This window comes from Leptodactylus fuscus, chromosome 3 (assembly GCF_031893055.1).
Source record: "Leptodactylus fuscus isolate aLepFus1 chromosome 3, aLepFus1.hap2, whole genome shotgun sequence".
NCBI classification, from domain to species: Eukaryota; Metazoa; Chordata; class Amphibia; order Anura; family Leptodactylidae; genus Leptodactylus; species Leptodactylus fuscus.
The window spans coordinates 38,983,397-38,996,874 of record NC_134267.1 but is presented as its reverse complement, the minus strand read 5'-3'; the positions used below and the strand labels follow the sequence as shown (position 1 = coordinate 38,996,874).

The following is a 13,478-nucleotide window of genomic DNA, read 5'->3' as shown; positions in this document are numbered from 1 at the left end:
ACACTTAGGATAGCACTTACCTTTAGATGTCTTCTCTGCGCCGCCGTTCCATAGAAATCCCAGTTTCCGTCTGTATGCAAATGAGTTATCTCGCAGCACTGGGGGCGGTCCCCACCACTCAAACAGCACTGGGGGCATCCCCAATGCCGCAAGAGAACCCTCCAGCACCGCCTCCATCTTCTTCAGGAACGGCCTCTTTAGGTATCTTCTTCCGGTGCTGGGGGTCAAACTTCTAGGCCTCGGGCAGAGCTGACCGTGCATGCCCACATGCCAAAAGAAAATGGCTGCTTACTTACTGTGTAAGCAGCCAGGGCCACACGGAGACTTTGGTCTGCAACTCCTTCAATCATGTTAGTCAATGGAGTCAAATTAGTCGCCAAAACATTGAACATTGTTCTACATTTTTGCCTCAGTCGCAGCACTCTTGGGTGTCAGTGCGACTCCATTCACTAACATGAATGAAGGAGTCGCAGAGCAAAATGGTGATCTTTAGTCATGTCTGTGATGAGAGTCGCAGCCAAAGTCGCCACTTGGTCCTAGCCCTAAAGTAATTGTAGTGATTCGCCATGCCGCTTCTGAAGGTGTGAAGTGTTCATGTCACATTCACCTTTTTACCTTTGTAATATATTAACTTATTAGAATTTCTGCCATCTTGGTTTATCTACAGTGAACCTTGAGGAAGGTAAACAGCATCCTTGTGTTCAAGGCTAGTCTCAGGTCATCTGAGGTTAAACATGGCGGTGCTATTGTGACGCCTTGGTGATGGCGATCTATCGCGACTAGTCAGATGTGTTTAGGGAGTTAGTCTGCCGACTGCTAAGACTACTATATACCCCCCACCCCGCCAACTGTATCTAGACCTGTAATACTTGGGGATGGTAGTCCAAGTCACAAAAGTGGCTTCACTTATACAGTAGGGGCGACTGCTAGTCTAGTAATGAATTCAATACGTAAACTGATGAAATATTAACAATACAGACTGCACAGATTGATATGAATACAATAGAACAGGCTGTAATATACTCACCTATGTAAAACAGTATATACTGCAGAGTATATTGCTGGCTCCATGCCACCCCCTACTGGCAGTTTAGAGTAATACATTTGTTCAATTGATTTTGTTGAATGAATACTAGCAAATACCGTATATCTGCTTGGGGACCCACAAATGGAAACCTAATCTAAGTAAAACAGCAGTTACCTTAGGAAACCTGCGGACCCTATAGACTATAATGGGGTCCGTGTGGTTCCTGCACAAAAAAGGATGGGAAGGGAAAAGTGAAGCTTGCGGGATGTGACCCGGGCCTAAAAGCAACATCTGTACATCTCTATGGGTGGAAGTGCTAGTCAAGGCAGGAAAGCAGACATTAGTAAGACCCTGATATACAACTGAAAGCAACAATAGGGAAAAAGCTATTTCCTTGGGAGACAAATAAGATCTTACAAGTGTTCTGTGAGATTGTTAATCTGTAGTTTTAGTATGTGGTTGGGTTGTCTGGTATACAGTCAGGTCATTGTACTAAGTATAGGAGAGTATTGTGTTATTTTCCACAATATAGTACTCCATTAGGGGCTGTATGTACTAAATGCACCTGGTATATACAGTATAGAAGGTTTGAAAGGGTTGGAGCGTGTAGAGTTATTTTCAGAGCATTGTGTTCTATGAGCAGTCTGTGTTATTTTGCGCACGATCACATGTGCTATTGATAGTATACGATCTCTATCTATGTGGCTTATTCAGAGAAGCAGCTATATGTTATAGATGCCCATTGCAAAAAAAAATTTGCAATTTTTCGAGTACTGTATATATCAATTGGAAATGGTTCTCTACCGCTATATAACTCCTTGTTCCCTTCCTTTAGGCTTTTTCCTTTGCACTATTCTGTGTCTGGTTATAAGACATCTGTGCAGCAGGAGCCTCCCCCCCTCCATCGTGTCTACAGTAGGACAAAACGGTTGTTAAAGGGGTATTCTAGTTGTTGTTTTTTTTTGGCATAGAGAGGCTTAAAATAACTAACATTACATATGTATCTGTCCGTTTGGCCATTGATCCAGCAAGGACTCTGTTAGGATACGCGGTCTTTGTTGACCGTCTCCGCGTGCACAGCATTGCTGTTAAGTCAATGATTGGCTGACACCAGGTGTACAGGTCAGAGGTCAGGAAGACTGGGGACCCAAATGGAGACCCCTCTGGATCCTGATCGGACAGGTAAATATACCGTATGTGTTATTTTTATCCTCTCTATACAGTATTATAGGTTTCCAAGATCAGATCTCCCCGGATAGACTGGATCACCGGTATCTGCCCGTCGCTATTGTCTCCTCCATAAGCGTAGATTAGTAGAGATTTCTTCTGTGTACGTGTGGCACATTCAGATGCGACCAGGTTATTTGTGTTATCAGACATCTCTTTTATGGTCATGTCTCTTATGGCCTTTTGGGTCTCATCATCGCTGAGCCATGTGGATTGCCTTGGATACCTGACTGATTCATCGTGGAGAATGACATAGAACTACAATAAATACTGTATGAAAACCTGACATTTGGGAATTTCTATTTCATAGAGTGTAAGATAGTGTAAGGTCAGAGGTTACAGTAGACGTCATCCCGAGATATATTTACGAACAATCGATGAAGCTATAAAAGGACGTCACAATAACACGAACTCCGCCGCGTGTTGTAGACACGTTCCCTAGGCCTGTGATACCGTTTCTTGTTCATCTACTCATTGATCCGATTTGTATAATTTAATGTTGCATGTTAGAAAAATCACTTTTTATATTGTACATTTATATTCAGGAATTTCTGAGGTTTTATTAGTTTATGTGAATTAATTATTATTTTTATTTAATTTTTTACTACTTTTCGGTGTTGTCTCTATTAAGCAACATGTCAAAATGAAGGGACGGATTTATGAAAACTAAGGCTAGGTTCACACTACTGTCATGGTGTCTGTTGTACTGATCCATTAGAGGATCAGAACAACGGAAACCAAAGTATCTGTATTGATAGATAAGAATTTAACACTTTTTCAGTCTACAAAATTAGAAAGCTGATGGACGGGGCCTACCGGTCTTATTTATACTTGTCAGTAAGGTATATAAAATCGCAGTTACCCGGGCGTAGAGCGAGCCCTTGTGCTGTGGGCTAAGCAACCTCTTAATGATATGCACACATACAGGAGATCTGTATATGCAGGAGTTATGAGCTGATTGACAGCCTTCTTCCTATGCACAATAATAGGGAGAAAGCTGTCAATCAGCAGCAGTAGGCGAAACCTGAATTTTATGACTACCAATCCCAGAATTTGGCTACCATTGCACCTGATAAAATGTGATTTTATGAAATATACACCATATTGTCAAGTTAGTAATACACTTCCGAAACCAAGGTGTCTGTCCGTTACACCCTATGCTGCCGTCAGATCAAGCATGCATAAACACAGTGGCAGATTTCCTTTACTGGCTATGTACACTATTGTAATAACATTCCATTTGAAATGAAAAATGAAGCAACTTTGCAATGATTGATCTCCAGACAACAATGGAAACCTGTGTAGTGTTATTCTTCCATTCGTCCCCTACCATCCTTTGCTTACATTTCATCATTTATAAGGAGAGAATAGCATAAAGCGAGTGTGACTGTATGATCAGATGACCCTATGATGGGTTTTGTCTTATATCCTACAGATGTATAAGGCTGAATAAAAGCCGTAAAATCAAAACCAATGCATATTTTTTATCGAGACCTATGTCAGCATTGCTTCATTTTTCATCTAACAAGGGAAATCTATGGTAAATTGTTTGCAAGGGTAGACATGGCCACCAATAACTTGGGTTTTACCAATATGTAGGTCTTGGGGTTCACCTGGATAATGACACCCCAATGTAACGCTAATCGTATGCCTCTCCCTATCCACTGTGTAAGTTAATATATCCTCAGCTTCAGAGTATCCACATGTGTAGTAACTAGTATATAGATGATGATGGAGATCATGTCCCTGCACTATGAGGATGTTACACCGCAAAAACAAACTCCTAAGGTCAATGTATAATGGCACCCAAGGTAAGATATAAACATGGTAGCAATGTATCTTGAAAACTCCATTTGATCAAGAATATAGAATACTTAAGTCTCTTGTTGGGGGACGTTGTGTGTGCGTTTGGTGTCAGAACCAGATGTGATGCGTCTTTTTGCGACTTTTCCTTGTTCTTTTTCTGTCTTGATAACATGACAAATTAAATGTAAAGTAAAACATTGGTTGTAAAGGCCTGTCTTGCTTATGTTGCACGAGGGTATGTCTTCTATGGAGTGATTTTCCTTATTTGTACTCTGTGTTTGTATGTCTTTCAGCAATGGGTAGAAGGGCTAAAATCTATCACGCATAACTTTAGAGCCAACAACGTCAGTCCAATGACATGTCTCAAAAAACAGTAAGTGTCTCCCATGTGTCTGATTGTTATTTGTTTTTTATCTTATGTATGGTATTTGTTTGGTTACAGTGACATCATTTTGCATAAGGAACCATGTGGCCCCAACGCTCCATTCATAGGAACGTATGGCTTTGTCAGCATGCCCATTATTGACCTATTATTTTCTTATGGTCCCATACACATACCCCTGTATTATCATGGGTGTGCGTAGAGGGCCGTGAGCCCAGGGGTAAAATCCAAGATATGTCCTACCCCTGTCTGTTTTGCACCTGTGCTCACTAGTAAAATGAATGGGTCTGTTTTCTCCAAAGAAGGAAGTTGTGGATAAGGCTATGCATTTCCTCTTGGCTGATCAGATGATAGGTCCTTCATATTTGCAATAGTTCCTCTATCATTTTGGCAACTCAAGAAGGTTACAGTATGTTCACATACTGGGTTCACACTAGCATTGGAGTTTCCATACGAGAATACATCCATCCATTCTGCATAAAGGGATCCTGTCATTGGATACCCTTTTTTTTGACTAACATGTAGGAATAGCCTTAAGAAAGGAAGAAAGGCTATTCTTCTCCTACCTTTAGATGTCTTCTCTGCTCCACCGTTCGGTAGAAATCCTCAGCCCTCAAACAGCACTGGGGGCTTCCCCAATGCTGCGAGAGAACTCTCCAGCGATGCCTCTATCTTCTTCTGGAACAGGGCTTTCAATTTTCTAGGCCTCGGGCAGAGCTGACTGCGCATGCCCGGGCCACAAGAAAATGACCGCTTACACCAGCTTACTGCGTAAGCAGACACAAGAAAATGGCTGCTTACACCAGCTTACTGTGTAAGCGACCATTTTCTTGTGTCCCGGGCATGCGCAGTCGGCTCTGCCCGAGGCCTAGAAGATCGAAAGCCAGGACGGAAGAAGACACAGGGAGAGGGTGTTCCAGAAGAAGATAGAGGCATCGTTGGAGAGTTCTCTCGCAGTATTGGGGATGCCCCCAGTGCTGTTTGAGGGCACTAGCAAATGGCGAGGCAGAGAAGACATCTAAAGGTAAGAGTAGAATACCCTTTCTTAAGGCTATTCCTATGTGTTAGTCAGAAAAAAAAGGGAATCCAATGATAGGATCCCTTTAAAATGGCAGAGAGAAACAGACTTTTCTCTCCACCACCTTTGGTGAAAATCTGGCCATTATAGACTAGAGCGTCCATAAGTTTCCACGTGTAACCACTTTTTAAGCAGATAGACGGACCCGCCCAAGCGGACCTGATGAAGGGAAACCCGAATTCTAGGGTGAAACTAACGTAGAGACACGTAACAAAAGCTGTTGCTGGATCTTTTATTCTTTTTATGTATTTTCATTATGTTATAGTATTTTGGGAACGTTTTACTATTTTATGACCCCCAACAATCACATTAATGGGGTCTGACTCTCTAAAGACTTCACGCACATGACCGTTTATGCCGCCCGAATATCATTTGTAACGTCTGTGTAACATCTTTGTATCTTTTCTGTGCTGGGTTCGATTTTCACCCATTTTTCTCATATCTCGATGGTCACAATGCTGCCCCAACCCATTGTGAGTACCTAGAATAAGATCACATGATTGGACAGGAGACATTTTTTTCTTGTTTTTTACAAAATGGTTAAAAAACAGATAACTGTTTTCTAGGATCCCAGAGGCACGATCTGCTAAATCTTTAGTGATCTTTAGTGCCTCTCCGCCGTGCAAACCATGTGATATTTTCATATCTGCGTCTCTGGAAGTTCATTCTGTAACTACAGAGATCTCAAAGACTTTGTGGTATTGAAGCACCAAACACGTAAAAAACTTGCAGGACATGTCAGCGTGGGTACAATGCTACGATCTGTCTTGACTTCTTATTAGTGGTTCTTACAAGATCCCTTACTGTACAGCATGCATATGAGCCTGCAGATATTTTCATTATATAGTATGTATAAAATAATGATGGCTACCTGAATCATCTACAGTCCATCATATCTAATACATTTATGGCAACTTCTTGTGTATTCCAGCTGGATGAAACTCACATTTCTCACAAACGTCAATGGAAAAATACCGGTCCGAAGGTAAGGAGTCAAAGGTTCGCCTCGGGGGCCCCGTCATTCCTAGTTACGCCATTGTGCTTATGTATGATCCAATGCACACGGCCGAGTGTCCGTCCTCTGTGGGGCTGAGTTTGGACAGGAAAGTAGTTGGATGACACTTGGAGTGACGTCCGGATACATTCACGTCTATGGTTACTTCTGATCCATTCAAGTGACATGGAGTAGAATAGAACAGATCGTCCCACAATAAGGGCTAGTTCACACAGGCACAGAGGGGGCGGGTTATGGCGCGGAATCCACGTCATAATCCGCCCCCTCACAATGGTGGTCCATGGAGACTGCTAGCGTTCTTTTTTCTGCTAGTGGCATCTTGCTGCTAGCGGAAAAAAGAAGAGAGCTGCCCTTTCTTCAGGCGGAATCCGCGGCTGAATCAGCCGCGGCGTCTGCCTTGCGTAAGCATCCTCCGGACTAGGCCCATTCATTTGGGAGCAGAAAGCCACGACAGAATATGCACGCGCGGATTTGCGTGTGAACTAACCCTTAAGATCATAGAAACAGATGTTGCAAACTTTAATAGTTACCTAATGACTAAAGCCGTTGCAACAGTCCAGTTAAAGTTTGCTGCAACTTTTTGTTTGATGAGTTAAGTGTCAAGTTAAACTTTGCTACATCTGCACCTCTGTTTATTACGGGGTTTCATGAAGGCAGCAATAACATGGCGTACGTGAGAAGCGAAGAGTCAGGAATTGTATGGAGGGTTGGAGACCTGACAGAGCTGTTGGTTCTGGGTCATTTGCTTGACAGACAGCTTCTCTGGAAAACATCCTCCTGAGCCCTGACGTCCTCTTATAACTCAATTGTGGACTAAATACACACTCAGTATCTCATAGGTTGCCGAGATATGACGGCTGAAATGAATTGGGTATTTTGTCTTAGCCAACCGCTCACAGCTCAATACTTAGCACAAAACCATGTAACATCTGCATAGAAAATAAGTGTAACCTTTCTTACTTTTACCCAGCCCTATAAATAACTAAAAAAATTCCATTTTATCTCCCTTTTTTTTTTAATTTACGTATAATATTTAGGCTGGTGCCTGTATAAGATTAGAAAAAATACTCTGATCATCTCCAGCGCCACCATTGTCTATGGGCTTGAACTGGTATTGCATCTCAGACTAAATTAGCATGAAAGGGGGCTGAGCTACAATACCAGAAGAGCTTAAGGAATGGGCAAAAATGTTCTTGGAATAAATGGAGATTTTTTCTAATTTAATGCCCAACTTAATAGTGTTGTATTGTGATAGTTTTGCTTCAGTATTTGCCACTTTTTATTTGGCTTTGGATAGACAATATTGGAAATTGTATAATGCTTTAATATTAATTATTAAATTTAAAACTATATTCAGCCTCGAAAAACTGACACATTGGACCATTGACACATTGGATAAATTAAGATAGCGGCCAAACAAAGCAGTTTTGATAAAGCAGTGTATTTAGGAAAAGTCTTAAATCCACATAAACTAGCAGTATAGATAGGATCCTTGTGATGGGACAACCCCTTTAATAACTGACCCGTTGATCATGTCCGTCAAAACCAAGACAGAACGTGTTAGGATTTTTTATTCCGGTTAATAGATTGAGGTTAGCAGACATCGTCCTTATGGTTGGCGTTTAGTTTGGCTTTTTTGATGCTCTTTAGTGTTACTGACCTTCATATCTTACTTATTTCACAGTATCACAAGAACATTTGCATCTGGAAAAACAGAAAAAGTGATCTTTCAAGTTCTTAAAGAATTAGGTCTTCCGAGCGGAAAGGTACTTGTCAAGTTATCAAGGCTTATTGTATTATTATGTGCTTGAACTCATAGGGACAAATTTATTAAGACTGGCGTATTGTATGCCAGTCTTAATAAACGGCAAAGACAGATTTATGGAGACTCTGCAGTCAGATGTCGCTAGAATCGAAGTCATCGCCAGTTAGGAAATGGAGGAAATTTCCATTATAACTCATGCCAGAAATAAACCGGTTTATAATAAACCTGTTGGGCCAAGGTGTCCCTGACTCGCCCTGCCCTGAGGACTATGCCACACATTTGGCGAAAGAAAGGGCACCTCAGTATCATCCCTCTGTGATACATGATGAATTTCACCCATGGTGTTGTTACAGTTCTTTACTGCCCCCTCCATGTTTCTATATAGGTGCTTCAGTGTGGTGGTGTAAGGGTTAAACATATTTGTTGCACCAGACAGATATAGTTCCCGATGATGCCTGAGGTCGCTGTCTTGTTCATTGAACTGGAACTCAGGCTCTGAATGCATTCCTATGAGAGCCTCAGCCTTAGTTGCATAGGAATACATTGACAGTGTGAGTTATGGTTCACTGAATAAGACAGCGACCTCTAGCAACTCAGAAGCCGGTCCCATGGGACACACGGGATTGGGGACCCTGTCAAGTATCAATAAGTAAGTTTTACACCCCACTGAACCCCACTGTAGAAAGAAGGGAGTCAATAAAAAAAGTAGACTATTCTTTATAAAGAAGGTGAACTGCCTTTGTAACCCTGATCCTTTCTTCTGGCTTTAAAGGGGTTCCCCAACTGTAGAAAAATTGGTGTTATTGGATTGCAAGTGGGGTAGAAAATACAAGACCCAATACTGAGTTCACCGATCCCTTGTGGCCGCGGTCCTGATGGTGTTCCGATCCCTGCCGGTAGTCACTTCCTTCAACCATCTGGCAGTGATTGGGTGGTGGAGATCAGCAGATAAGAGGGGACAATCAGAATAGCAGGGGGATTGGTTAACTAAATATGGGGTCTTTTATTTTTTTTTAACCCATTTGCTTGCTGACCTCAGTTTTTGTACAGCTGGAAAACTCTTTTAGGTTAAGGCCCCGAGTAGCGAGCCGCAGCGAAAAAGTCCTACTGGAAAAGCCGAGGTGGGAACGCATTGCAGTTTTTCTTGCAGCGCTTTTCACAAAAACTCCACAGAATTTTCCTCTGCTTCAACCATACATATAGGGAAACCACCAACAATGACATGTTGAGATTTGCAAAAATACAACGGTTGTGGATGATGGTTTTGGTTTTTCTGCAATGTGTCAATGGGATTCGCTAGAAAAACGCCATGACCAAACCGCGTGGGATCCCAGCCTTAAAAGGGTCATCCAGGGATTTACTACTTGGGCAGGAGGCTGGGGAATGTGAAACATAAAAAAAAAATCATACTCACCTGTCCTCACCGCAATCAGAGGCCTCAGGAAAGAAACCGGTGATGTCACTGCTTCCTTTCCTTAGACCAGGACAGGTGAGTATGATTTTTTTTTTAATGTTTCACCCTCCCCAGCCTCCTGCCAAAGTACTGAATTCCCGGACAGCGCCTTTAAGCCTGTTGCATTTGTATTCGTTTTTAATAGAGATAAGTGAACACTGTTCGGATCAGCCGTTCCGAACAGCACGCTCCCATAGAAATGAATGGAAGCACCCGGCACGGCGACCGGCCGCCGGCAAAGTGTACGTGCCAGGTGCTTCCATTCATTTCTATGGGAGTGTGCTGTTCGGAACGGCTGATCCGAACAGTGTTTGCTCATCTCTAGTTTTTAAGTCTGTAACCCATGTGTGGGCCCCGGTCCTCTCCTACAAGAGCTGAAAAAAACTTACAAATGGGCAAGACCCTTAGCTAATTCTAGGTGTCTTGGTTCTTGGACCCCCTCTGATCACAAGACTTCTTTGAAATGACTGAAGAAGCATGAATATCTTGGATACATTTAACCTTCCATGTATTTTCTTTGCAGAATGATGAAATTGAGCCCTCGGCCTTTACATTTGAGAAGTTTTATGAACTTACACAAAAGATTTGCCCAAGAACCGACATAGAAGAACTGTTTAAAAAAATGTAAGTTGAGCCGTGTAGTTTAGGCCTCGCTTTCCAGTCCGTTTGTTGTGTATCTGAATATATTCCGTGAGATCTAATATACATTTATAGATAACCTGGTCCCGTTGGCCTGTATTTGTATGTATAGTAACGTGTGGGATGTTTTGATAGCATTAGAATTGGCATGCTACAGATGTACTTGACACTTGTTTCGGTCTGGCTGTTACTAACTATCTACAGATTAACTGGCTTGGTTAGATATTAACAAACCTTGTAAACTAATAGAAACTGCTATAAATTAATAGACTATTTTTGCCGGAGCACATTCATGTTAGTTTTGCTTTAAAGGTTTTTTTAAACTATAGCAACATTTATATATTGAAAGAGAAGAACTACAAGATCTATTTGACAGCCCTTTTAGCATCTGTTAATAGGTAAGCGTGACATGCTACCTGATAGAAGAGATTATAGTCGGTGCCTAAAGCAACAATTCTACTTAAAGTATACCTCCAATTATAAAACTACTATCATAGATGAATAGTACAGGCGAATATAAGAAACTTTGTCATATATGTTCTTTAAGAAATATGTTTCCTTCTCGGTATATCAAGTGGAGTTACTTTCTACATATCAGTCTACGGAGAGGGGAGGGGAAGGAGGAGGCTGCTGGATAGAGATTGTATGTAAACAAACAGTCTGAGTGAAGATAAGGAGCAGCTTAGTGAGTGGAGAAGGAAACAGATTTCTTTAATAAGATGTATTACAAAGTTTCTTAGATTCATCTGTACTATTCATTTATGACAAGCTGTTTCATAATGTAAGGTATGCTATACGTGCACTGACAGCTCAGACTAGGGACTCAACAGTCCGTTAGAATCCATTTTTCTTTTTTGCTTAGGGTATGTTAGAAAGAAGATTGAAGCCTATTTCAGTGGGTGGGAACCAGGTGGAAGCCCCAATATACACTCACCGGCCACTTTATTAGGTACACCATGCTAGTAACAGGTTGGACCCCCTTTTGCCTTCAGAACTGCCTCAATTCTTCGTGGCATAGATTCAACAAGGTGCTGGAAGTATTCCTCAGAGATTTTGGTCCATATTGACATGATGGCATCACACAGTTGCCGCAGATTTGTCGGCTGCACATCCATGATGCGAATCTCCCCTTCCACCACATCCCAAAGATGCTCTATTGGATTGAGATCTGGTGACTGTGGAGGCCATTAGAGTACAGTGAACTCATTGTCATGTTCAAGAAACCAGTCTGAGATGATTCCAGCTTTATGACATGGCACATTATCCTGCTGAAAGTAGCCATCAGATGTTGGGTACATTGTGGTCATAAAGAGATGGACATGGTCAGCAACAATACTCAGGTAGGCTTTGGCATTGCAACGATGCTCAATTGGTACCAAGGGGCCCAAAGAGTGCCAAGAAAATATTCCCCACACCATGACACCACCACCACCAGCCTGAATCGTTGATACAAGGCAGGATGGATCCATGCTTTCATGTTGTTGATGCCAAATTCTGACCCTACCATCCGAATGTCGCAGCAGAAATCGAGACTCATCAGACCAGGCAACGTTTTTCCAATCTTCAATTGTCCAATTTCGATGAGCTTGTGCAAATTGTAGCCTCAGTTTCCTGTTCTTAGCTGAAAGGAGTGGCACCCGGTGTGGTCTTCTGCTGCTGTAGCCCATCTGCCTCAAAGTTCGACGTACTGTGCGTTCAGAGATGCTCTTCTGGCTACCTTGGTTGTAACGGGTGGCTATTTGAGTCACTGTTGCCTTTCTATCAGCTCGAACCAGTCTGGCCATTCTCCTCTGACCTCTGGCATCAACAACGCATTTCCGCCCACAGAACTGCCGCTCACTGGATGTTTTTTCTTTTTTGGACCATTCTCTGTAAACCCTAGAGATGGTTGTGCGTGAAAATCCCAGTAGATCAGCAGTTTCTGAAATACTCAGACCAGCCCTTCTGGCACCAACAACCATGCCACGTTCAAAGGCACTCAAATCACCTTTCTTCCCCATACTGATGCTCGGTTTGAACTGCAGGAGATTGTCTTGACCATGTCTACATGCCTAAATGCACTGATTTGCCGCCATGTGATTGGCTGATTAGAAATTAAGTGTTAACGAGCAGTCGGACAGGTGTACCTAATAAAGTGGCCGGTGAGTGTAGTCTATGCCATAGGTCCCCATAGACTCAGTTAAAGTGTCAGTGCTTGGTTAAAGGGATATTCCCATCTTCAGGAAGACTGTTCTCTTTCTCATAACTTATGCTAGGTTGCACCTGCGTTTGAGTTTCCGTTCTTCTGTTCCGCTTGGGCACCTGAAAAATGGAAACGCAATCTGCTTAAAATGGCGGTTACCTGCAGACACCCACATACCCCATAGACTATCATGGGGCTTCCTCCTGATTTCCACCCACTGCTTGCAAGATTTTCCTCTCTGCATCTTTCAAGCAGATTCGGGGACGGAATCCCCAAATGGAGACCAGGCGCCGGTGTGAACCTAGCTCTATCTGCTTTAGTAAATGCCTGTATTGCCCATTAAATAATCTTTCATCACTTATTCTTAGAAATTTGCATTTTGCTATTATTTCTCCTAGAAATTTAGAAATAATAATACAATTCTTTGTCAAAGGGGCGTGTTCCTACACAGTCTGTAAAACGGACATGTTAGGAGTGTGAATAGGTCTTCTCTAACATAATGGCACCTTGCTATGATACGCCATACTGTTCTATAGAGTCTGCCCTTCAGGATCTTCACATTCCCAAGGACAAAAAAATATTCCCTTGGTAGTTCTATCGATGAGCTACCTGTAACCCATTGCACTGCGACCCCTTATGGGGATCGGTTGGGGATCTGTCAGTTGGATCTCAATCGATTACTAAGTGATGTCATATAGTGATGTCCTATGGGGTAGCCCCATATGTGATGTCATATAGGGTAGCCCCACATGGGCAGATAAACTCTTCTAACATGGCGCCTGTCACTTCCACCTATGTAACCTGATACGGGAATCTAAAGGGGCTTTTATGTAGATTTTCTGGTTGTTCTCCTTTATATACTGTAACGCTCACCGTTTGTTCAGGATACATTGTTACGGTTTTG

General features: G+C 42.3%; 1 protein-coding gene across 5 annotated transcripts in view; it reads left to right on the top strand.

Moving 5' to 3' along the window:
* Nucleotides 1–13,478, top strand: part of PLCB4 (phospholipase C beta 4) — a 206,581-nt gene that overhangs the window by 115,758 nt on the left and 77,345 nt on the right. For all 5 annotated transcript variants that reach the window (XM_075267402.1, XM_075267399.1, XM_075267403.1 and 2 more), the window contains exons 8-11: nucleotides 4,354–4,433; nucleotides 6,452–6,505; nucleotides 8,220–8,301; nucleotides 10,277–10,377. In XM_075267402.1, coding sequence (XP_075123503.1) covers nucleotides 4,354–4,433; nucleotides 6,452–6,505; nucleotides 8,220–8,301; nucleotides 10,277–10,377 — 317 coding nt within the window. The remainder of the gene's footprint in view (nucleotides 1–4,353; nucleotides 4,434–6,451; nucleotides 6,506–8,219; nucleotides 8,302–10,276; nucleotides 10,378–13,478) is intronic.